Source organism: Podarcis liolepis (genome assembly GCF_965112155.1).
Source record: "Podarcis liolepis genome assembly, chromosome: 8".
NCBI lineage: Eukaryota > Metazoa > Chordata > Lepidosauria > Squamata > Lacertidae > Podarcis > Podarcis liolepis.
Window position 1 is genome coordinate 46,207,733 of NC_139560.1, and position 24,411 is coordinate 46,232,143.

The 24,411-nt window shown below is 39.0% G+C and overlaps 1 protein-coding gene across 2 annotated transcripts; it reads right to left on the reverse strand.

Moving 5' to 3' along the window:
- Positions 1-52: 52 nt before the first annotated feature.
- Positions 53-17,657, reverse strand: THOC1 (THO complex subunit 1). 2 transcript variants are annotated; one of them, XM_083518665.1, is made up of 21 exons: positions 17,497-17,657; positions 15,335-15,408; positions 15,176-15,236; positions 13,620-13,686; positions 12,961-13,079; positions 12,182-12,230; positions 11,222-11,317; positions 10,801-10,883; positions 10,340-10,413; positions 9,370-9,478; positions 8,934-9,065; positions 8,533-8,633; positions 8,158-8,224; positions 7,883-7,933; positions 7,190-7,260; positions 6,448-6,546; positions 5,218-5,283; positions 4,207-4,290; positions 3,894-4,041; positions 3,175-3,253; positions 53-1,743 (listed from the first exon to the last, which is right to left on the reverse strand). In XM_083518665.1, exons 1-21 carry the CDS (start codon positions 17,599-17,601, stop codon positions 1,448-1,450), a joined length of 2,031 nt encoding a protein of 676 aa, XP_083374791.1. In that variant the 5' UTR covers positions 17,602-17,657; the 3' UTR covers positions 53-1,447. The 2 variants fall into 2 exon arrangements, with proteins under 2 accessions (XP_083374791.1, XP_083374792.1); XM_083518666.1 differs by lacking the exon at positions 3,175-3,253.
- Between the last annotated feature and the right edge of the window lie 6,754 nt (positions 17,658-24,411).

Consider the following 24,411-nt stretch of genomic DNA (forward strand, 5'->3'; position numbering starts at 1 on the left):
TGGTCGGGTATATAAGCATACCTAGGAAATGATGTGAAAGCAAATACATTCCTTATAAGAAAGCACACTTTATAATTTATCCACAGATAGGCACTATGATACTTAGAGTAATATGAACATATTAAGTGTGGTATTTCACAACTTCAGCAGGGCAAGAGCAAGCATTTTCTGGGAAAGTGCATCAACTTTACCCATAAGAACATTTCATGCTTAAATCCCGGGGGTTCTTCCATATAGCTCAGCTCATCTTTTCACACTGCATCACAAAAGGCAGGACAAAATGATCTGCTAAAGCACTAGTTTGGTAAGCTTAAAGGGGAATCCTAATCAGCCTCTTCATATTGTGATCCTTTCTGGGCATATTTTAATTTTTGTTGCAGTGAGAAGGCCTAGTAGCTCTGAAGTCAGAATATCTACAGCTGGAACAGAAACTAACAAAATACCAATTACCAGGAATTGACAAACCTTAATGAGCCAGACCCATAAACATGTATTGCCCTTCACTGTACATCTATACTGTATCCTATATCCCAGAGACTTTGTAGGACCTCGCACTCTAAAACAGCACTACGAAAGCCCAAGCCAAAACTGAACATCTAGTTATAACACTGCTATCAGAAGGAGAGACTTCAACTACAATGAAGTACCTTAGACACTTGCTGTACATAAAATAAGTCTTCAAACGGTCATAATTTCAAGCATAAAACATTACAAGCATAGAATGATCATTCATTAAGATTATTAAAAAGGTATTTCCATGCCCTTTCTGTTAATAAGTAACCAGAGTAATTCAGCATGCTGCTCTCCTACTGTTTTGGCTTACACTTATCAAGCTCAGCCAACAAAGCTCTCGAGAGGTAGTGAGAATTTTAGTCTACACATCTGAAGGGCACCAGGTTTGCAAAGAATGATCTAGAGGCAGCTTTCTCTTGTGCATCATTTCCATACAGAACTAGGGGCAAGGGCAAGGGCAAGGTGAGAGACCAGGAAGATACCATTCTATCAGTATTATATTGGGACCACTTTCTAACAGCAGTACAGTTCTGTTCAGTGGTTTCCCATTTGCTATAATACTAACACAAGTTTACTGAGCAGGCGCCTAATTTTCACTAAAGGACTTTACAACATTTTTAGCCACATGTACATTGGGGGAGGAATCCCTAACCAAGAGCAATAGTTCTCCAATCTTCATAGAATTTGAGCACTTAAAGCATCTCAAATTATGTAAGGACTATTTGTGTACTATGTCCCTTCACCACCCATATTCCATGGAAAAAGTCAGTAACCTTCCTATCTGCTTTTGAACACCTCTAACCATTTATTCCTGGAATTTCTAGACAGAAGGTTACTTTAAAATGTTTTATTGCTTACCAAATTAAACTGATCTATCAAATGTTGGGTTGTTACTTAGCAACGACAGCTTCATTTTCCTTGTTTAACACCTATTTTAGCTATTGTTTTCACTATCGTTTGTTAGGCTTTCTGCAAGGTCATTTAATCCAGCTTTGTTCAACGCAGTAATCAGATTTTCCATTGTAGCGTGGATCCCTTCTTGGTCTTGCCAAGTAACAAGCAGCTGCTTAGCTCTCATCTTCACATCTTCACTATCTGATTCAATTTGCCTTATATCAGAGTCTTTCATTTCCAAATATGGGGCCAGAACATTCCAGTATTCCCCAAGCTTGTTAGCAAGCAACTCTATTTGTTCTCCTGTTACAAGTTTATCCCGTTGAGCATCTGGACCTAAAATCAAACATAAAAAGTATTTAGAGAATAGCATTGTATAATGCAGCACTCAACAAACCTGTTTCTGAAAACTAACAGCTTGTTAGCATTGTCCACTTTCAGTAAAGAGTTATCCTTTTACATTCATGCTTCCAAGTTTTATTTAAATTCTACTATCTTAAAATCATATTACAGAAGGTGCATTTGTGACTATAGACAGATCACTTGTTAGGCTACTTTTATACTCCCTGAAAGTGCAAACCTCAACCATTACTTTTAAGTCAATCTGTGATTTTAGACAGTTGTCTTCATTTACTAAACATTGAAATTGCCCAGCTGATTTGCCTTTGTTTTTCAAGTCCGAAAGGAATCCCTAACTGCTCCAAAAGAAAGCTGCCTGTTCCCCAGTGTTAATGACTATTGTTATTGGTCACGTTCATTTACAATATATTTCAGAAACAGCCCTCAATGAAATGAAAACTGGATGGCCAAGGAGACGGGAAAGGTTCACATGTAGCTGGTAAGAGACATTGTCAGGAAGGGGGTATTTGAACTTTTAAAAACAAGTAGGAGTGAGATACAGCAAAGGGAAAGGCAGATTTCTGCTGAAATAGAGAGGATGGGAAGTAAAATTAGTAAACAAAAGGAGAACAAAAGCTACCAAAATGAGAGAATGCAATAGAGCAGGTAAGTACATAAGCAGGATTCCACTGAGGGAACTAAAGCAAGGTAAACTTTTCAGTACTATTGTGGAGGGTGGGGAGGCACTGGTGAATAAGCATAGAAGACTTGCATGAAATTATAGAACGAATCGGAGAGCAAACTGGATATGAAGTGATCACATGAGGAAGGAAGACATCATGCAAATAAATTTAATAAGAAACACAAAAAATAAGCAGACCAAAAGGTATGGAAAGGAACGGCCAAGGATAGTCCAAGCTTGGGGACAGACACTGATTCACAAATTGTGAGGCAGGAGATGGAACTGGAAGGATGGTCTTTGAAAACTAGCTTTAGTGGAAGAGGACAAATTCTCAAACTGACTTGCTTCAGGTGGAAATATATACCAATAGTTTTCATAGAACATAGCCGATGAGCGAGTGCAACTGTTGACAAGGTGATGCTGTTTTGGAAGAACAGAATTTGCACAAAGGAGCTATGATAGATGCAGGAAAAAAACTCTAGGAGAGACAGTACTCTCAAGGTCTACTCATTTAACAAGCACAGACTATCCATCAAGGCGGCCAGGGTCCAATAAAGTATGAAGGATTAGGAGGCCCTGGTTGTGCCTTTGTGTGGCTCCTCTTTCTGAACATGGGACTTAAGCATTATTACTGCAACTCAGAAGCAGCAGACAGGATGAACTTGGGGAGAACGTGGGTCTGCTCACATACTCCTTTTACAACAAGTGTTGAGGAAAATGGGAAAACCCCAAGAACACAGTCTTACTTTCATTGTTTTCCTTTAACAAAGCATCATTATCTTCTTCATCTTCATCCTCGCCTGTTTTAATTTCTTCAGATGGAGGCTATAATGAGAGAACTGAATATCACCGAATGGATTTGTACGTAAAAAGAATTTGCTACATGGTGATTCCTGACCTACATGTAGCAGAACAGAGTTTAGAAAGAGACATTTGGAATTTATAAAGAAACCATACCTTGTTTTTATACAGATGTCTATTCTAAAACTACTACTAATCTTAATATTCTTTTAAGATACTGTAAATCAATGTTTCTATGAATTCCCATGCAAAACTGCTAAGAAGACAGAAATTACATCCCATTGCAATGAAAATGTATACTTAGTAACTGGTTCCAAAAAATAATCACTCGCTCAAATTGACTTCCCAGAACTAACTAAAAGCTTCATTGTCAAGACAAATTCCTGTTCTCTTATTTCCCCCTGTATATTAAAAGGCCAAGAGAATGTCCAGCCCACAAGGCTAAATCCTTCCAAAAAAGATCATGAGCCAAAATAAAAGTAGATGTACGAAGCAAAAAGGATCCTTTAAACCCAAAATTCATGTCTCCCTCCTGATGAGAGTTCTTTTCACAAATGCTAAATGTTACAAAGACAAAGCACACAAACAAAATCGTCTGCTTGCAGTTTAAGGGCAGAGAGTTATAGGCATTTAAAGAGATAATCAAAGGTGTTTTACTACTTACAGGTAGTTCTTTAGCTAATTTGATGACCATGTTTTCGAGGTATTCTGGTAAACTCTTGAATTGCTGATTGGTTGGCTGGAAGAAGTGGGGGCTTCTACGTGCCAATAGCCGTAGTGCTCTCCAGCCGTAGTTAGAATTATTCACAACCCTGCCATCAAAGTCAGAATTAGTCTGCCATTTGGCATCTAGGAAAAAGGTGCTTGTTTTCTCAGCTTTGTTGTGCAAGCCAAACTATGTTTGAAGCAGATGAACAAATCAGTGCAACATGGATGAGAAATGTAAACGGCAATGAAAAATGATCTGCAGTACATACTTAAACTCTTTATCAACCATGTTTTCGGGATCTGCCTGTTCAATAGCCTCTTCAAAGAACTCTTCCAATGTTGGCATATATTCTCTAGAAAATAAAAGTCTGATTTAGTGTTTAACTTTCTAGACTGCCTTCATGTTTCCACATCTTAGTTGCAATTCTTTCAATATAAGAGTGGCCAACAATGAAATGAGAAAAAAATACTATTTTTTCTACTGTCATGTGCATTTTTGATGTAGGTTCTATTGTGGTTGAACAGCTCAGTGAATTGAATAATTTTACTGTGATATAGCATACCAGAATCTGTGTAACATGCAAAAAGTACTCCATCCATATCAAAGCATCAAGAAATACTACTAATTGGATTAAATCTATGTTTGCAATATAGGGACAAACATTATAGCTGAAATATCTAGCAGATGTTCTTTGTGATACCTCATGCCCTAATACCGGTAAGAAACTGACTGCAAGTCTCTTGATTATCTGCTCTCCCTCTCTACATTAATTCATTCAAATCTTCATGGGTCTTCTGGCTTTAAGCTTTTTAACACTGTTTTGAGGTTTTGTTTGTTTTACAATTAAGTGGTATATAATTTCTATGAAATAAAATATGAAACAGCTTTCTCCAAGAAGCAGTTCCCATATTGGCAAGCCACCTTGAAAAATTGAAAGGCACAGCAAATAAAGTCAATGACATGACTAGGACTTGACAAAAATCATTTGTTTAAAGAAGCAATGCTCCTTTTGTAATATATATACATTAACAGTCCCAGGTTATAATCTGAAGGTACATAAGGCCACCATCTAACTGCAGCTAAGCAGGTCTGGTCAGTGCCTGGATGGATGACATAGAAACTACCTTGGGTTCCATGTAATGTAATGTAATAAAATAAAGTGAGCAAAAAGGCATTATTATAAAAACTGTCATATTATTTTAGGATGTACCACTGGCCACAAGAGTTCCAACTTGTTTTATTTTGGACCACCCTACCATATTCTTTTCGTATGACTTACCGGGTCTCAGATTTACAAGCTTCCATGTTATCAGGGCATAAATTCCAGAGTCGAGTCAATTCTTCACTAAAATGAGAATGAAAAAGCAGGTTACTGCATTGTTATGAAGTGTGTTTTGATGAGCCAGATATTTTGCAAAGGGGCTTCTTCAAAGTGAAAAAAAATGCATTAATTGTCTAAAAAACTCTCTCTCTCTACTGTACCAAACTTCTCATGTAACAGATCAGATCTAACACCTTTAAATTCCTATATAGGAAACTTCAATACACACTGTTCTGCTGTTTTTGAAATGAACACTGGCTCAACAAGAAAGAAGCCCAAGTGTTAAGAAAAATTAAAATAGAGATAAAATGAACAGGAGATACTGTCAACAATTATGTATGGGCCTTGCAGCTGGGCCGTTCTGTCAGTAGTCTTGGTCTGCTATAAAAGTTGTGGCCCTTTGGCCCTCCAGATATTGCTGAACTACATCTCCCATCAACCCCAGCAAGCACGGCCAATGGCTGAGGACGTTGAGAGTTGCAGTTCAGCAACATCTGGAAGGCCAAAGGTTTCCCACACCAGCACTATACGGTGACACTAGAGCAGGCATACGAAAACTAGGCCCTTCAGATGTTTTGGGACTACAGCTCCCATCATCCCTAGCTAACAGGACCAGTGGTCAGGGATGATGGGAGCTGTAGTCCCAAAAAATATCTGGAGGGCCAAGTTTGCCTATGCCTGCACTAGAGAGTCTTCTTCCACAGCTGTGGAATGCCCTTCCCCTGGAAATACAGATGGCAGAGATTTTGATGGGGTTCCACTAGCATGTAAAAATGTGTGATGCAATGGGTGTTAACCAGAAGGTTGGTAGTTCGAGCCCGCCCAGGTGCAGCTGTGGGCAAGATTCCTGCATTGCAGGGGTTAGACTCGACCCAGCTCTACAATTCCATGATTCTATGATTTCATTTCTACAAGCATTCAAATTAAATGAGTAAGACTGCCCCCCCGGACATTCTCATACTGCTGCACTCATTAACAGTTGAATTACTTGGTTTGTTTAATCATTGTGTTTTCTGTTTTGCTGGGATCTTTTTAATGTGATGAACGGCAGCCTAAAAATGTCAAAAATAAATTTATTTATTGACATTCATAATTTAACCAAACCTCAAAATAACCGTTTTCATATCATTAAGTTATCTATAAAAGATTACAGATATATAGATGATGAACTATAAAGGTTTAACATACTTCCCCATCAGAATTTTTCTGTTAGGTCCTTTCCCCAGGAAATCTTCAGGAACGGGTCTTTTTCGCACAAAGAGTCTTATTGGCTTGGGATCACTTGGTCTACAGAACAGATATGCTAAGGTTAACAAGCAGAATGGTGCAAAGATGTACAGCTATTACCTGTTCTACCTTGGGCAAATAATTGTGCTTCTTTTTTATGTTAAAATGCCACCCCAACCTCCTTAGACATTTTCCTTAGCTGTACCTGAAAATCTCAAAGTAGAGGTCCGTAAAATGACAAGAACCTACCAAGGTTATGTATCATGGGTAGGCAAACTAAGGCCCGGGGGCCAGATCCGGTCCAATCGCCTTCTAAATCTGGCCCGCGGACGGTCCGGGAATCAGCATGTTTTTACGTGAGTAGAATGTGCCCTTTTATTTAAAATGCATCTCTGGGTTATTTGTGGGGCATAGAAATCCATTCATTATTTTTTTAAAAAATATAGTCCGACCCCCTACAAGGTCTAAGGGTCAGTGGACCGGCCCCCTGCTGAAAATGTTTGCTGACTCCTGTTATGTATCCAAGGGGGGGGGGAGCTCCCTGATATGAATTTGTTTCTAAATAGTTTAATATAATACAGCACAACCTGTTTATTAGCTTGAAAATGTTATATATAAACACAGGTATAACAAGAAGATGAAGCCTTGAACCTGAATGTTGATCCGATATAATACAATCTCTAAACAACGTTTTTGAACTTACCTTTCCTTCACAAAACTTGGGCAACCTTCGTTTTTCCATGCATTCCAGTTCTCTTCAGTGTTTAATATGTGCTATAAAAGCAAAAACATATGAATGTGTCAGTGTGAGTTACTGTCACCTTCAGTATTAGCATTTTTCATTTAAAGAAATCTGCACTATGAATGTATCAGGTATCCAGGGTAGAGGTCAGAGGAGAAATACAATCTCTGTGTTTACTTCTGACAGTGGGAAAAGGTAATCTTTAATATGGGTTGGATTCAGAATTCTGTTCTGTTCACAGGACACTCTTGCTAGAGGAAGAGTGTGGGAAGAAAAAAAATTGCCAATTCCCCCTTCAGGCTCCTTAGTTCAGCAAAAATCTGCTCTAGTTGAGGGACCTGCTGGAAGAGTGTTGCTGGTGGCACAGGGACTGCCAGCCTTCACTTGATCACACTGCATTTCATAAATGGAAAGACCCTTCCATTCATAGAAGGGCATCTCTGTATCCAACCCCACACATATTCATGCAACTTTGTCACAGTTCCATGGAGAATATCTTCTAGTTAGAGGGGAAAGTGCCAGCAGACATTATCAGTACAAGCATCAGGTATAGCACTTGAAACTGTCATTTCACTGTTTTGACGCAAACCCCATTTAAGTGGATGGTACTCATCTAAAATTTTATTCAGTTCTATTTATGAAGAGGTCACTCACCTCTACCATTTTTGAGAATCTCTCTCCATCGGGAGGATTTTCTGAAAGAAGCTGTTACCAGATGTCAAAGAGTTAGCCAAAGGTTGCAGCATCCAAAGTTAGGACTGCAGCTTCAGAAATATCATAAATACAAAGTAATATATTTCGGTTTCTAATTATCCAAAATGTACTTCACAATCTAAATAGCTTAACCAAACTTGATTTTTCAAACGTAACAAAACAAAACCAAAACCGACCAACTTGTACATATATTGCCCGCAGTCTATATCACTGACCTGGTAAACTAATTTTGTAGTATCTTCAATCCACAGAGACTGCTCATCTGTCAAAATGTAGTTTGAACTAGAAAGCAAGCCATCACGTATGTCAAGAAGACTGAAGTTCCGCATATTTAAGTTAATAATTTGAGTATTAATGATTCCCACCCCCCATGGTCCCGGAAGAGCTGTTCTGGAAGGTTCATGGACCCACCAGAAATGGGTTTGAGGCTGCAAGGGAAAGGAAGTATTGGTGAAAATGCCCACCTCCTAGCTCACAGTTCCCTCTTCCATTCTGGGGAACAATAAAAAAAGTTTCTCCAGGGATTTTATACGGGTAAAAATAAAGCATTTAAATAACGAATTAGTTCACATTTAATAATACTAGCCTACCTTTTAAATTTCACCTGTCCCTTTAGATACTGAAATAATATTAAATACTGCAATAGGATGTGTCGGCGGAAGTTGCTGTCACTCAGCTGTAAATCCATTAACTGAAAGAAAAGACGCACAGATGGATAGAAAACTTCCTGCAATGTATTTTACAACGTAGAACAGAAATACAGAGCAGGAAAAGTTAACCATGGACCCAACAATGCCAGATGGGTTGTATCCTGTATCACTTCTACTCAAAGCAGGCCCACTGAAATTAACGATAATTTCAACAGGTCTATGAACAGATCTTAGTCGAAGGCCACCCAATATTCCAACTAATTATTTCCCATTGGTAAGATAACTAGCTTTTATGGGCAAAGGAGTGTTTTCATGTAAGTTAAGAACACCAAAGACAATACCTTCTCACTTGTGAGGAATTTAGCAAAGTAAACATGCTCCCCGCCAGCTTTCAGCTCTTCCAATTTCTTTCTTGACGCTTGGGTGTCATCCAGCTTGTAGCTCTTAAAGACAGCCAATACTTCTTCAGAGTACTTGTTAAAATTGAAAAAAATAAAAGGCAATATTTTAGGACAATCACATCCACAAACCAGACCTGAAATTTGATATGCAAAATGCTGATCTACTGATGCTCCTTTGCAGAGTCCAACTTTAACGTTTATCTACTCTGTCAAACACTATTACACAGCCTGGCGTCAGTTCATTTATCAAGGACCTACACGTCCTCCAACAATATGTGCCACCATCTGTCCATACCATTGTTTACACATGTCAAACAGGGCAGTTACACAGCAAAAAGAGTGCGCACAAAACAGAAATAGAGTCACAAAGAATTACCTTCAGAAACGTTTTCCACGAAACCTTTTCATAACATTGCACTGGATTCCGAAAGTAATCTTGAAGTGACCAGAACTTTCTATACAGGTTGTAATCTATTGGAATGGAACTAACAAAATATTTAACATATAAACTCTCACACACTTCTGCTTATTCCTGAAGATACATTCATTTATCATTTAAATTTATACCCCACATGAGGTGCCCAATTAAAATGAACACACGAATGAAGGCAGGAAACTTGCTCAAGTTCTTGCCCAATTTCCCTCTTCAACTCAATAGAATGTGAAAGCCGTTAATGGTAAATGGTAAATGCCTCTTTGTCAAGCATCCCCTTTTAGAAAATGCTTTTTATAACTAAATAAAGCCCATCTAGTGGCTGTGGAATGTCTCTACTGAACGATGACATTTTTAATTAAGAAGCTACAATGTTATGAATTCTCTATTTTAAAAAAACCTTGCACACCTGAAGGAAAGCATTATTTGCCTCTGCTATGCTTACTAGTTCTATCCACACTTCTCATTTGGTTCCTTAGACATGCCAGAAAAGACTTGATAATCCACCAATACAGTTCCAATTTTCAATTGTCAGAAAGCAGTGGCAGAGGACACTCTTGCAACCATTTAAATCAAAGCTAGATATATTATATTAATGAATACCAAGCTAATCAAATTAACTGCATTATGTATATCACTAGCCACCCAGAATTATTTCCCACTCCAATACAAGTTAGTTGGATGAAACTGTTTATAAACATTATCCTGAATATATCATCATGGATAAGAGGACATGAAATCTGTGACCCTCCAGATGTTTCCGGACTACAACTGGGACTTACGGGAGATATAGTTCCTCAATAACTGGAGGACCAGGGGCTCCCCACCCCTGCTCTAGCCACAGAAGATATTTCATACATCTCCCCCCCCATTTTAGAACAAACGAATGGCTTAAATTGGTCTAAGAGCTTACCAACTTGTAGGAGCTTCATCATCTCCCATCTCACCTTCCTCTACATCCATCCCTTCATCTCTCTCCTCAACATGCTGAAGAGAAAGAGGGCATTTAGAATTAATAATGCTGAAAAAGGCTTTGCACCAGAAAATTAGGAGATGCCGATTAAAGATTAAAATATTCTTTATCACTGGAAATCTAAGTAATTGGTAAACTACACAAAGAACTCAGATAGGATACAGCAATTTCCTCCACTTTATGCCATCTCTCCTTAAGACTCCAGTTTAGAAAAGCACTAAAATAAATTATCTTCACATGTATATTAGTAAGCAACTGAAGAATTTTTTTAATTGTTTGCCCCCTTTTGAGAGATGCATGTGTTCAGTACATAGAAAGCAGAGTGTTATTTTATGCCTTGTTCTACAGGTTTCCCACAGAATGGATAATATAATATAATAGAAAACAAAAAGATGACCCACCTTCTGTCCAAGTGTGCTATCTTGCTCACTGGTATTATAAACTGTGATATTTTCCAAATTAAATTGACTTTGCAAATTAAGCCCTGTAGTAAAAAGGATGCACATTAAAAACCAAGAACAGAGGAAATAATTATACCCAAAACCCAATAAGACATTTGTAACTCGCATATGTCAATTTACAGAATATAAGATATGATGTTTCTCATCAACAGTATTAAAAAAATCATTATACTTTAGCTACAATTAAACAAGACAGGAAATGTCTACCATTACCACCTTCAGAAAGTTCCTTGGCTAAGGCAGGCTACATAACTAAACAGATTACAAGCATAATAAAATTAGAAAAGAACTTAAGATATGCAGCAGACTTCCATTTTTCCGTTCGAGTATGTTTATGTCATTATACACTAACAAATCTCACCTGATTTTTCTGAAAGTGGGAATAATCTAGCCAGGAATAGCTGGATTCTTCCACAGAATACTGTATTTTGGGATTTAGACAATCGTCTCAGGAGGTCTAAACAAAGAGATAAAGAAGGAAAATATGTTTTTTATCTTATCATGGCTCCAGAATTTTTATAATTTGTCATGGGCGGACTGTGGTATGTTAAGGAGCTGATAAATGTCCTACAGGCAAACAACATCTTCACTTCCCCCGCATGGCTAACTAAGACTAACAGTGAAGCGTGGCTTCCCAGCCAGGGCAGGAGCACCCAGGCATGCCCAGGGGCAGGGCTTGCAAGGGCAATGTGAGGAGGATGCAGCAGGCGAGGGCTCCCACTATGCCACTGGCTGAGACTGCAGTCCTAACTGCAGTGAGAAGTAAGGCCAAACAAACTCACTAGGAACTACTTCGGAGCAATCATGCAGTAATTATCTGAACTTCGAATATATACACAATACTAATGCTCTGTTCCAAAGAGTTCAAACTAAAGCACATGTTTGGCTGCAACATGAAATAGCTTTTTATCTTTAATTGTGTAATAATAATAATAATAGTAATAATACCCCACCCATCTGGCCAGGATTTCCCCAGCCACTCTGGGCGGCTTACAGCATATCTAAAAAATTATAGCACATCAGACATTAAAAATTTCCTGATACAGGGCTGCCTTCAGATGTCTTCTAAAAGTCAGATAGTTGTTTATTTCCTTGACATCTGATGGGAGGGAGTTCCACAGGGCGGGTGCCACTACCGGGAAGGCCCTCTGCCTGGTTTCCTGTAACCTTGGAGTCAGGGATCTGCCAGTAGGCCCTCGGAACTGGACCTCAGTGTCTCGACTTTTCAGATGTAAGCTGGCTTGGAGATGAGTGAAGTTTCGATGAACTGCACTGAAAGTTGTGCAAACTGAGGATGAAGTGGAGAAACAAGACTACTCACCATTGCACATTCTCAGCAAGTAATTCTTTCCTGCTGAATAAAACGTGTTCTAAAAATAAAGTACCAAAAAGATGCAATCAGTTAACATTTTAAGTAAGAAGGTTACACTGATACTGTAAATAAATTCACTTAACTGTAGAAGAACAGTCACTTTATATCAGGCCTAGCCCAGAGAATGCTTGTGGACAACTTGCCCACAGCAAGATTATGGGTGACAATCAATTATGTACATCCACTTGTGCAACAAAAAATCCACTTGGGTCACAGGACATCCTGTTTCTCTTAAACACGTCTCCAGCTCTTTGTGTGCCCCCAGAGTCTGCTACAGAGAGTTCCTCAACTCTCCAGACCAGATTTTGGTGGTATATGGGGGCCGTAGAGGAGAGGAGATGAAAGGAGAAGCCCTGTGAATTCCCATTATATATTAATTAATATATCAATTATTTCCAAGCAGTCAGAGATGTTCTTAAAGAAAAAACACAATGTAGCAAGACAAAATTTATTTAAAGTATTTCAATCCAAAATTACACCAAACATAGAACTTCAGAACAGCAGACTTTAAACAGCACCTCACAGGTCAAATCCCACATGGGGCACAACAGTAGTGCCCAGCACCACCTTCTAGGATCATCCTTCCAGAAAGGGTTACTGCTTCTTTCTTTTCTTTCTCAAAACTAATAGCTTAACAAAGCTATATATCACAGGTATATACTGGAAAGCAATACAGAAACCCAAAAGTCTTCTAATAAACAAATCTATCCTGGAACAATAATACTTACAGATTTCCATGTAGTTACATTCTTTTCCACAAAGGTGAAAATTTTATCACATTGATCCAAAGGAAGGCAGTCCAAAACATCTCCCAGGAGGACAAAAGGGGTTGATGCAGTGCAGATACCTTCATGGGTCAGAATACATGTATATATTAGCTTCAGGAATTTTTAAGAGACTTGCAATTTGTTTATGTTGAAAGACTTTTCAACTCAGTGTACAATCTAATCAAAATATGTTTTACTTGATTTACAGGTGCAATTCTTTAAATCTAGACTTACAGCCCAATTCTCTCTCTCTCTCTCTATATATATATATTTACCCAAAAGTAAGTCCCACTGTCTTCAGTAATGTTTACTTCCTAGCATATTTAGCACTGCAGCCTTAGAAAACAGTAGACTTTTAAAAGCAATTTCAGTTCAGTTGTTGTCAAATAGGAATGAAAAGCTAGTAGTAATTACTAATAGAAAAACTTGGTATCAAGCCACTCAGCGTCCCCTCCTCACAGAAAAAAACCCCAGTTGGCTGCACGGTGCCAGAACGTTACAAAATATTATTTAAGGAGTATTTAAAGCAGGGTTTTTAATTATTTTATTCTATTTTATTTTATTTATTGTAAGCCACCTGTAAATTTTATAAACAAGCAGAAAAACTGTTCCACACTCACCTTCTGTGACCCCACTAATAACAAGTGATATGATAGCGAGGACATTTTCACAGGAAGCTTGGTTTATCTGAACAAATATAGTACAAGGTAATTATTAAGTGTACACAATTGAAACATTACTTTACAGGTGAAAATCCACTAAAAGCCAACAGCCACACCAGCACACTGTCAAGAAACAACATTAAACTGCTACAACGGCTTAGAGCAGTCTTTCCAAATGTGTTACCCTCTAGATGCTTTGGAGCACAACTGCCCTTAGTCCCAGCCAGCATGGCCAATGGTAAAGGATGGTGCAAGCTGATGTTCAGAAGATCTGAAGGGTAACACATCTGGAAAGGCTGACTTAGACAAAAGCAAGTGAAGCAGGACTTCAAGCTAACTAGTAACAATGCAGCTTTCTCCAAGACATTTATAGTCTGCTTAATTATTTGCATTTCTAAGCGGCATACATAAAAACAATTTTTAAAATCATAAAACCAAACACTACTTTAAAATGCCTCCTTAGTCGTGTGCCTGATGTTCAGCAAGGAGAGAATTTCACAGGCTTGGTCCACTACACTGAATGTACAACTTCTAGTATGCATCTGACCCATGAGGAACCACCAACAGAGACTCCCCACCCCCCAAAATCTCAGTGACTGGGCCAGGATAGAGGGGATCAAGCATTCCTTAAGCTATCCTGGACCCATGTTGTAAAGGGCCTTGTAAATGAATTCAAGAACCTTGAACCTTTCCTGGTAACATATGAGTAACCTGAGCAAGCTTTTAAGCACCACTGTTATGCACTGGCAGTAGTCTTTCCCTATCACTAGTATAGCTGCAGCGCATTGCACCAGCTGAAGCTTCTAGACCAGACACAAGAGCAGCTGCACATAGGTTGCATTGCAATAATCAAGTCTTGTGGGCCCTGCAACAGTGAAGAGGGCCCTCAGGAGTGACTGTATCAACAGCTGTCTTCATCTGCCCATCCCACAACAAGACGAGGACCTCAACAGGATCCCCAGCTCCATCCCATGCGAAATCCCCCAGAGCAGTCAGGAACCTATCTGGTTCCATTGTCTCTTGGTGAAGACCATCTGAATGGTTTCCTCACTCCCTCAGAGTGGGGCTGCTACCAGAACTCTAAACTTCACCAGGAAGTGTTCCAACCCTCACAATGAGGTTATGATCACCCCTCTCCCCACTAGGGACAAGGACCAAATCAAGAGAATGCCCTGCTCTGTGTGTTGGGTTGGTGACTATCTGGGACAGTCCTGTGGTTGCCATGGAAATCATGTGATCTTGAGATAGCCCTGAAGCAACCTCAACATGGATGCTGCAGTTGTCCAGGACCACAGTCCAGGTTTCCTCCAACACAACACCAAGAAATTATAGTTTTTGTTCTTCAAAAAGATGAATCAAAGCATTGAAGGTTCAACTGATTTGGTGACTTCCCTTGGTGGTCATATTTTTCCTGATGTATCAGAAGTAATAGGTATTACACATTTTTTACTTCGAAATGAACCATACACTTTCTACTGACAGTGATATGTAGAGTTACAACAAGTAGTACTCACAATTTCTTCTTCCAAGGCAACTCTGAAAGCTTGATCCAGGGTAAACTTCTTTTCATTTTCACTACCAGAGGAGAAAAGCGTTAAGACTATTTTGCCAAAGCCTTCCATATCAACATAATTAAATGCATGTTAGGAAATAAAAAGCAAACTAAAGGTTACCTTCCAGGTATCTGGCTGAAGGCACTCAATAAAGGTTTAATAGTTTTGTTCTTAAGTGCATCTCGAGTTGAGTTCTGAGAAGAAAAGGCAAGTGGGGAAGATTAGGTTTTTTAAGTAGTATTTCTATTCAATACTATGTGTAAATCTATATCAAAATTAATTTATAACCCACCTTTCTTGCATGATGGTATTTAAGATGGGTAACATATGGTTCCCAGGCACAAATCAGAACTGTTTCACTTTAATGCATTGGGGCCTTCTCACCACAACCATGGATAATAGGGATTTTAAAGTTCCATATTTACTTAGAATTTAATTGCTCTAGTACTTTAAGTCCAAGACTTCACTCATATGAAAACATGCTATAACTCATAGCACAGCCTAAACCAAAACTAGACTTGTCTAACCAGACTGACTTTATATATTAGAATACAAGTTCAAATTATAATTGAATATCTTCAGTACAAGGAAAGGATTCATGACTTATGTACACTCGGACTATAAAATCTTCTTGGGTCATTCCAAATCAAGTGATCAAACTTTTAATGGTTGTTTTTTTTTACCTTGTGTCATTTTCTTAACATTTTGTACACTTGTTGAACGATCAAAACTAAGTTTAAATCTAAAATTTAAACTGTTTATCCTATCCCCTTTTTGAGACAATCAGAAATAATAAATGTAAGCATAAAATGTGCCTCAAGGTTTGTGTATTCTATACTTAAAGCTTTTAAACGCTGCAAAAATGCATGCCCTTAGCCATGCAGTTTTGAAAACAGATATGGAAATGTAACATGATGGGTAAAGGTAAAAGACCCCTGGACAGTTAAGTCCAGTCAAAGGTGACTATGGGATGCGGTGCTCCCATAAGCACAATCCAAACCATAGTTTCTCAGAAGAAAGCACTACATATTTAAGTATTATTTACTCTCAACTAAGTAGACTTAGGAGTGCATCCATTCACCTCTGCAAATAACAAACAAATGTGTTTTTGGTTGAATTAGGGCCAGCTCACATGATTAAACTGGAATGTTTGGAATACAGACTGAATACAAACAAAATCAGGCTACAATGAAAGACTCATGTGGCTACATTTTACCAGTGTTTAACTCAATCTAAGCAAACCACCTGAAAGTGGGCTGAGTTCCATTTTAGAATTAGAGATGTGATAATGAATTACAGTGATTATACCGAATGTTAAACTTGTTAAACATATATTACATTGAGATGTTATACACGTTCCTCAATAGTTGTCTGTAGCACAAAACAGTGATTTGTATGAATGAACATCACCACAGGTCCAGCAAGCTACTTCTATTAGCACTCCTTTCTCCACACACCAATTAAAGGTGCAGAAGCCCTCTCCCCTTGGGCAGCTGGCCACCCTACTGGAAGCAAAATTTCAACATCTTCTCAAGGAGGACAATGTCGCCCTGTGATGGGTTATCAGCAAACAGCTGTTATTGCTTATATCCCACCATTCATTCCCACAATAAAGGTACGGGCACGGAAAATGAAGCTTAAAAACACAATTCCAAAGTGCAGAAGATATCAGCGTTGAAATGTGGTCAATACAAATGCAAGTGATGTCTCTCTTATTAATACTCAACGACCTCTTAGAACAAACAGGTCTGAAGCCTATGGCTTTGGAGGTAGGAAACGGTCAGGTAGAGAGGAAGCTCCTGAATAATAATAATAAATCTTATTATAATAATAATATTAATACTCAACGGCCTGTTAGAACAAACAGGACTGAAGCCTATGGCTTTGGAGGTGGGGGTGGGAAACGGTCAGGTAGAGAGGGAGGTCCGTAAGAATAATAATAATAATAAATTTTATTTATACCCCGCCCTCCCCAGCCCACGGCGCCGCCACCGAGGGAAGCCACGTCCACCGAAAATGCTACATTTCTAAACACATTTATTGGGCAGGAAACGCCACGGAATTGGTCTGCTGTGCGTGTGTCGTTTTTTCGGGGGGGGGGGCATGCAGAAAGCAGCGTGGGCTTCTCTCCCCGCGCCCCCAACCCAGTTCGTCCCCATCCATTCCGGATACAAGCGGGGATGAAAACGGAGCTCAAGCGAAAAGGACAGGCGCTCGGGAAGCCCCAGCTCTCCGGAGTCGCCAGCGGCGGCATTCGCGCCCCAGCCCGCCTCCCTGCTCACCGTGAAACGCAGCCGCGCCTCAGGCAAGCTGAAGAGCGGCGGCGGCGACATAGCACCTCCTGGAAGACTCGGCGAACAACCGGCGGCCCGCTCTGGTGACGCCATCCCTTTGCGACTGCGGAAGTCCGAAGGCAGCCGCGAGCGCCCCCTCCTGCCCGGGAGGAGTCTTTTTAGCGCCGAGACTCGGAAGAGGAGGAGGAGCTTCGAGGATTCTGAACCACGTTTCTGCTCTCTGCCCATTTAACTCTCGCATCGTCCCGCCTCGTTTTATTCTCAGTTCGTTTTGTGGTGATGGAAGTATGGCTCGCTGCCTCTCCACCTTAGTTTGATCTTTCCTATTCCTTCTAAGAAGCATTAGCTTTCTTATTTTCCTAAACCCAGAGTCCCAGCATGATTGTATCCAGGGGTGTGCTCCTCCAACTGGGGTTCCATATTCAGTTCTGCTTCTGCTGAAGTTGGACCTTTTATTTAGCTTTTTAAGAAAACATGTTTTGATATGTGCAATATCACACACACGTGCGCAATTTCAAGCCCCAAATGGTGCAATTCAGAATGAGTGTGGGCTGCGGTACACTTGCACAACAAAACAAAGGACGACATGAACCATGTGGAGGGGAAATGGGCTGACCCAAGGTCACAATGTAATTCAACTGGAAGAAAAAGAATTGATAAAGATAGAGCGGGAATAGTGCACAAAAGATCACTAGCACCAGTTGGCTCTGTCCACATAATAAGGTTATTTCTTTAATTTGTATACTACCTTTTCAAGAAATGCTGGGTAAGTTAAGGTAAAATAATGTCTTTCCAAATCCTAACGCCATGTTGGCAGAAACATGGGATTAAATGCAATCTTTCCACCTACAGTTCTACACACATTTTATTGCATTGCATTGTAATAATTTATTGTGGTAAAAATGTTCATTGATTTATGGAGACTTTTTGATCTAGTAACTCAACGACCTAATTTTCCTGCTGCGTCTTCAACAGATGTTATAAATGTGTGTTTTTAGCAGACATTGGTGCACAGTGAGTCCCAGTCTGATGCAGTACTAATGTAGAGGCAATCTCTCTTACAGTGAAGAACTGGCGTGTTATATTTTGTATGAGCAACAATGCCTAGGTGTCACCTTGATTGATTCTGTGCAAATTTGTAAGAAAACCAAATAGGAAATTGTTCCTTTAGTGATACTACTGCATAGCTAGATGTTTTCATTTCCTTAATTCTCTGGAGACTGAACACCACTTCTCACCAGCTTATAAAACCACACAGATTCACCTTTAGGTAAGATCACTCTACACTATTTGTTTATTAAAACACATGGCACAACACAGTTACCAGTGCGGTGGGGTTGGGGGTTGGGGAGAGACTCACAAAACCTCTTTATTCCAGATTGTTTTTATGGTCTATTGGGAAGACTAAATGAAATGTTTCTTATTTTTGTTGACTATCCTCAGTGGTGCATGAAAAAATGGTAAAGGCCACTCTTTCATAACAACCCTATTTCTCCTTTTAACTCCCACTGCTCTTAAAAGAGCAGTGTTATGAGTATGTTATGAGTAACATATAGAGTATGTTAGCCTGATATGACCCGGTGGAGGGGGGGAGGGAACCCACAAATGGGAACATCCCTTTTGGCTGATCTGCGAATGCCCATTATTGCCAATTTTTATTTATTTACTCACTATATTTATATAAATGCACCCAATAACATTGTTCTCGAGGTGAATTGCAACATAAAAATGATACAGCACAATTGAGCAGAAAATAATAAAAACAATCCCAGCTGGTGGGGGAGGGTGTGGCTTACCAGTGAGCAAGATGTATATTGGATTGTTTCCTCAGCAGAGGAAGACACCTGGTGCCTTTCTTATTCAGTGGCTTAAAACTGTTGATTCAGAACTATAGATATCCCCCAGGAAAAATAACAAGTGTTTAGAGCTCTGGGGCCACACAGCTAAGATGGTGGCACTACTAGAGAAGTAATTATACACTTTGGCAAGTACTTACTGAAGGAGCAAATTTTACCTATACTTCACAATTTTTGAGTCTTGAAATACAACGAAGAGCAAGTTCAAGTTTATTAAAAAGTAAACCCTAACAGTTTGAAGAGAAAGCACTGTTTTAAACCAATCACAAGAAGTATGAACTCAAAGAGGAAAATGGGTAATGTCACAAGATCAGTATTCTAATGTTTGTTGAAGTTATTATAGTTCATTGTAAGAAAGAATAAAAATACTTTTCCAAAAAGAGAAGAAATCCATCCAAAAATGATTATAATATTTATTTTCAAATAGCAAAACTGTTCAGGTTGAATAATTAGAAAACAAAGTATACATTTCCCCCATGTGAATGAACCTGGCTGGGCTGTAAGATCAGCATAAGAGGTTCTGCTTATCTCTGGCTCATCATTAGCAAGGAGCCCAGAAGAAGAAACATTCTCAGTGGTTGCACTGCAAGTTGTGGGATTTTCCCCCCCATCAGTTTGGACTAAAAAGCTTATTCCCTTTTCATTTTTAGATTGCAAGAAAAAACAATTAATTAATTAATTAATTACTTTATACAAGAAAAGAAATATCTCAAAGTGACCTAAAAAAAGGATACAGTTAAAAAATACAAAAGTCAAAGATAAAATTATGAAAATACTAGAAGTTTCACCATTTGCAAAACAGCATTAAGATTATGACATATTGACTTTGTATATTGCCCTTCATCCATAGATCTCAGAGTGATTCACATGACTGGTTTGTAAAGCTGTAAAGTTTATCTACATAGCTGAGATAATATCCTGAATAAACTTAATTGAAAACTTGACCTTCCTCTCAAATAATTTTCCTCTGGGCATTCCTCTAAGGCTTCAGTGGTTAACCATAAGAAAAAACAATACCGTATGAAAAAAGCTAACCAGGAAGAATTAAAAACCACAGAGTGAAAGTAACAATCCAGAGTTCCCAATTAAAACAGTTTCTGGCAGAATTAAAACACTAAAATGTTTTATGAGGGGGCAAGGAGAAATTTCCTTGGCGGGGCATTCCAGAACCTATTGGCAGGAACTGTGAAAGGCTTCTCCCTGCTGCCGATGAGGCCTGTTGTGAGTCACTGGGACACCAAGAGGCCCCCATGCGATAACAGTCTGTACAAGCGGGCAAGTTCATTCATCCATTTTGGTTTCTTCTTGATCGGATACCTCTGGGGAGGAAAACAAAACAATCAACCATTCCTTTGTAGATCAGAACTTGGAAGTGGCGCCTGCCCTGTGGAACGCCCTCCCAATAGATGTCAAGGCAATAAAACAACTATTTTACTTTTAAAAGACAACTGAAGGCAGCCCTGTTTAGGGAAGTTTTAAATGTCTGACGCTGTATTGTTTTTAATATTCGGTTGGAAGCTGCCCAGAGTAGCTGGGGAAACCCAGCCAGATGGGCGGGGTATAAATAATAATATATTATTATTATTATTATTATTATTATTATTATTATTATTATTATTAGCTCAACTAGGGTTGCCTTATTTCAGAAAGTAAAAACCAGGACACCCTCAAAATTGTTGAGTTTTTTTAGACAAACGCCAGAGTTGCTGAGCCAAACAATTGTCCTAAGATCCAGAACAATACACCACCTTTTGCAATGATTCCCCCCCCCCCGAATGTCAATTCCACCTTTGAAATCCCGGTAATGTCCACGAAAATCCGGATGTATAGCAGCCCTATCCCCACATACATTGAGAAAATAGGACACTTGGGAAGGTCTGTGATCATTCTTTCTTTCTGCAGTACAATTGGAAACTCCCCCCCCCCCCCGGCTAGGAGCTTTAGGGAAAAGTCCACAAAGGCTGCAAATTAAGTTTTAGAAGCATGCGCACTATTGAGCTCTGCAACACACACCTAGGAGCTTTGCCAATTTCATTTGCTATGAAAGGCAGGCAAGTAAAATGGGTAAGAATTGGGAAATGAAACAGGCCAGAATCATGGAAAGCAATATTGACAAAAGGTCCTGTCACAAGGCAATTACCTCCCCTCCCCCACTTGACTGGGAACTGTGCTGTGATGATTTGCAGGAGGCTTGCTCAAAGGAAAAAAATGCGCTTGGACTTGACTGAGTCACTTGTTTTTATGCATACCAATAAACCTTGTTGTTGTTATTCCAGTTGGCTAGCTGAAAAAAATAGTGTGTGTTTATTTTTAAAAAACGGAATGAATGGATCAAAGAAATACTATTCCTTTGGATAACTGTACATCAAAGATGTTATGATTTTATTTACTTTTCCACTTCCTGGCATAAGAACAGTTTGTTAAGTGTACTTATTTGTAACAGCATTGCTGCAACTGGTTATTGTGCCAGTAGGTGTCAGAACAGACCCAGAAAACAAGCATGTACTGTTTGGCTTCTGTTTTCAGCTTGGGCTTGATGTGCTAGAAACTTGCAAGGCATTTTGACTGCATCAGTGATCCAAAGTAGAGGTCACGTTGGTTCTGTTTCAGCACAGCTGGTACATTTTCAAATTAGTAAAGGGCATGCTTTATTTGGAAGTATTTTCCTGTACTTACTAATCCTAGGGAATGTCCTAAGCAAGCTCAGTTGAAAAGGTTTTTGCTTCCCCATCCCTCTTGTGCTTTATAACGAAGCTACTTCTCCTTCTGCTGTTCTTCTTATTCCACTCTGACAAAGTATGTTTGCTGTTCAGCTGAAGTAAGAATCTAATTCAGTTAAAGCAAGCTAGCCTAGCCATTCCCAGTTTTTCATGAGTCATTTCCTGCATTGGTCCACCCACCTTACGATAAACAGGAAATAATTTTTCTTGGATAGTAAGTGTGCTTTAAACTCGAAGGCATCACCATAGTAGAATATGCCTAAATTAAAAACCTTCATGTGTAAAACCACAGCTTTGAAAATCAGAAGGAATCCACGTTACATAAAACCATGGATACCATGTAACCAAAGTCACTTAAGAGCGGCTTCTTTAAAAATGCCTAATGTTTAGTTTGGCTAAAGGCAGATAGGATGGCAGTGCCAGCAAATAAAAATTATTAAAACTGTATAATAGGTGGTTCTTTCCAAGGAGAGTCCAAAATATCTTCGAAACAGAAATATTTAATTGTACCGAAAACAAGTATGGTCCAAATGCAACACAGAGAGAGGGCTTGAGGCTTTCATTGGCTGTAACAAGAGTGCATTTTATCAGTTACACCTAATATGCCAGTTGTACTCTTCCAGGAGAATGAGGGTTGGCCCATGCTTCTGTTAACCTGAATAATGACTAATACAGCCCTACACAAGCTTGTGATCTACCAAGCCCAATCCATACGGTGGCCCACTAAGGTCTTGTATTTTGTTTCCTGCTTTAATAAACCAAAGGAAAAATGAAAGTGTGCAAAAACTGGCCAAATGCATTAAAAAAGGGCCAATCCCTTGAAAATTTTTGTTTCAGTACTTGTATAATACAAGTATTATAATTATAATATTATAATATAATATAATTTATATTATATATATATATATGTATATATATGTGTGTGTATATATGTGTGTGTGTGTGTATATATATATAGCAAAGAAAAAGGAATAATTTGCTTTTTCTGCTGAAGCTCAAAGTAGGCTTGCTGTTAAAAACAACAATAACAACACATGTTTTATTTCAGCCTGTCCCCCTTCCCTATTATACAATAGAGGTTTTTAGGAATCCATTGTATGTACATCCATAGGCTGGGAGGTTTTACTTCATGGATATCAAAGAAAATCCAGTTTCCTTAGTTTTGCTTGGCATACACACTATACAGCTAATTATGGATCTTGGCCCATAGTTATTCTTTTAACCCTTTATGAGGCTTTCATTTAGGCATCCTTCTCATTTCTTTTTTTTTTACATTTCTTCCCCTCAGGAAATGACATAGAACATTTGTTTTCCAAAATCTCTTGTCCCACACTGACTCACAATTCTACTACCTCATTCTGCTTTGACTGGATTATGCATAAGAGATCACCTGATTAGTTTAAGCAGCTTACTCAGTATTTCCAAAGTGGTCATGCGAGAATAGTGCAAAGGAAAGCCGTTTATCTTTAAAGACAATAAGAATACTTGACAAGGCACACTATAGTAACCTGATTTCTAGTTAGCATGAATATGTTTTATGCTTTGATTTACACCATATATGGTAGTTAATATCTTGTTATGAGAAAAAGCCTTATCACCATAAAACATTTTTTTGAAGAAAAAAGACCTGTCGCTTTAGGCTTATCATCATGTGTTACGCAGATTATCATCTGCTATGCAACATTGTAAATAGCATTTTATTACTTCTACTGTTATTTTCAAATGGGTTTAAATAAATAATCAATCTGATTACAGTTTCCCCCTGCCCATCCTGTACCTATTCCACCCCTGTTCCTAAAACAGAATGGGTAGGGTGCAAAGAAAAGAGGAAATACAGATATAAGAAAAGACAGAAGAGAGGAGAGGTTTATCTTCTAAATCAGGAGCTAAGACCAACAAGTTATCAAACTGAGTTTTTCCAAACTCCCTTCTCGCTGTACAGTGGTACCTTGGGTTACAGACGCTTCAGGTTACAGACTCCGCTAACCCAGAAATAGTACCTCAGGTTAAGAACTTTGCTTCAGGATGAGAACAGAAATCAGGTGGCAGCAGCGGGAGGCCCCATTAGCTAAAGTGGTGTTTCAGGTCAAGAACGGACCTCCGTAACGAATTAAGTTTTAACCCGAGGTACCACTGTATTCAGACCTTGTTTTAAAGTGCCACTCCCCCCCCATACCACCCCCTGCTTGTGCTACTCAAACTTCTGCCAGTGTTTAAAATAGGCACCTTTTCTCAGTTACCCTCCATCCTTGCTTCATTCAAGTCTCTGCCTTTGTATAAAACTTCCATTTTCCCTCTCCATTTCTTCCATCCGTGCATTACTCTAA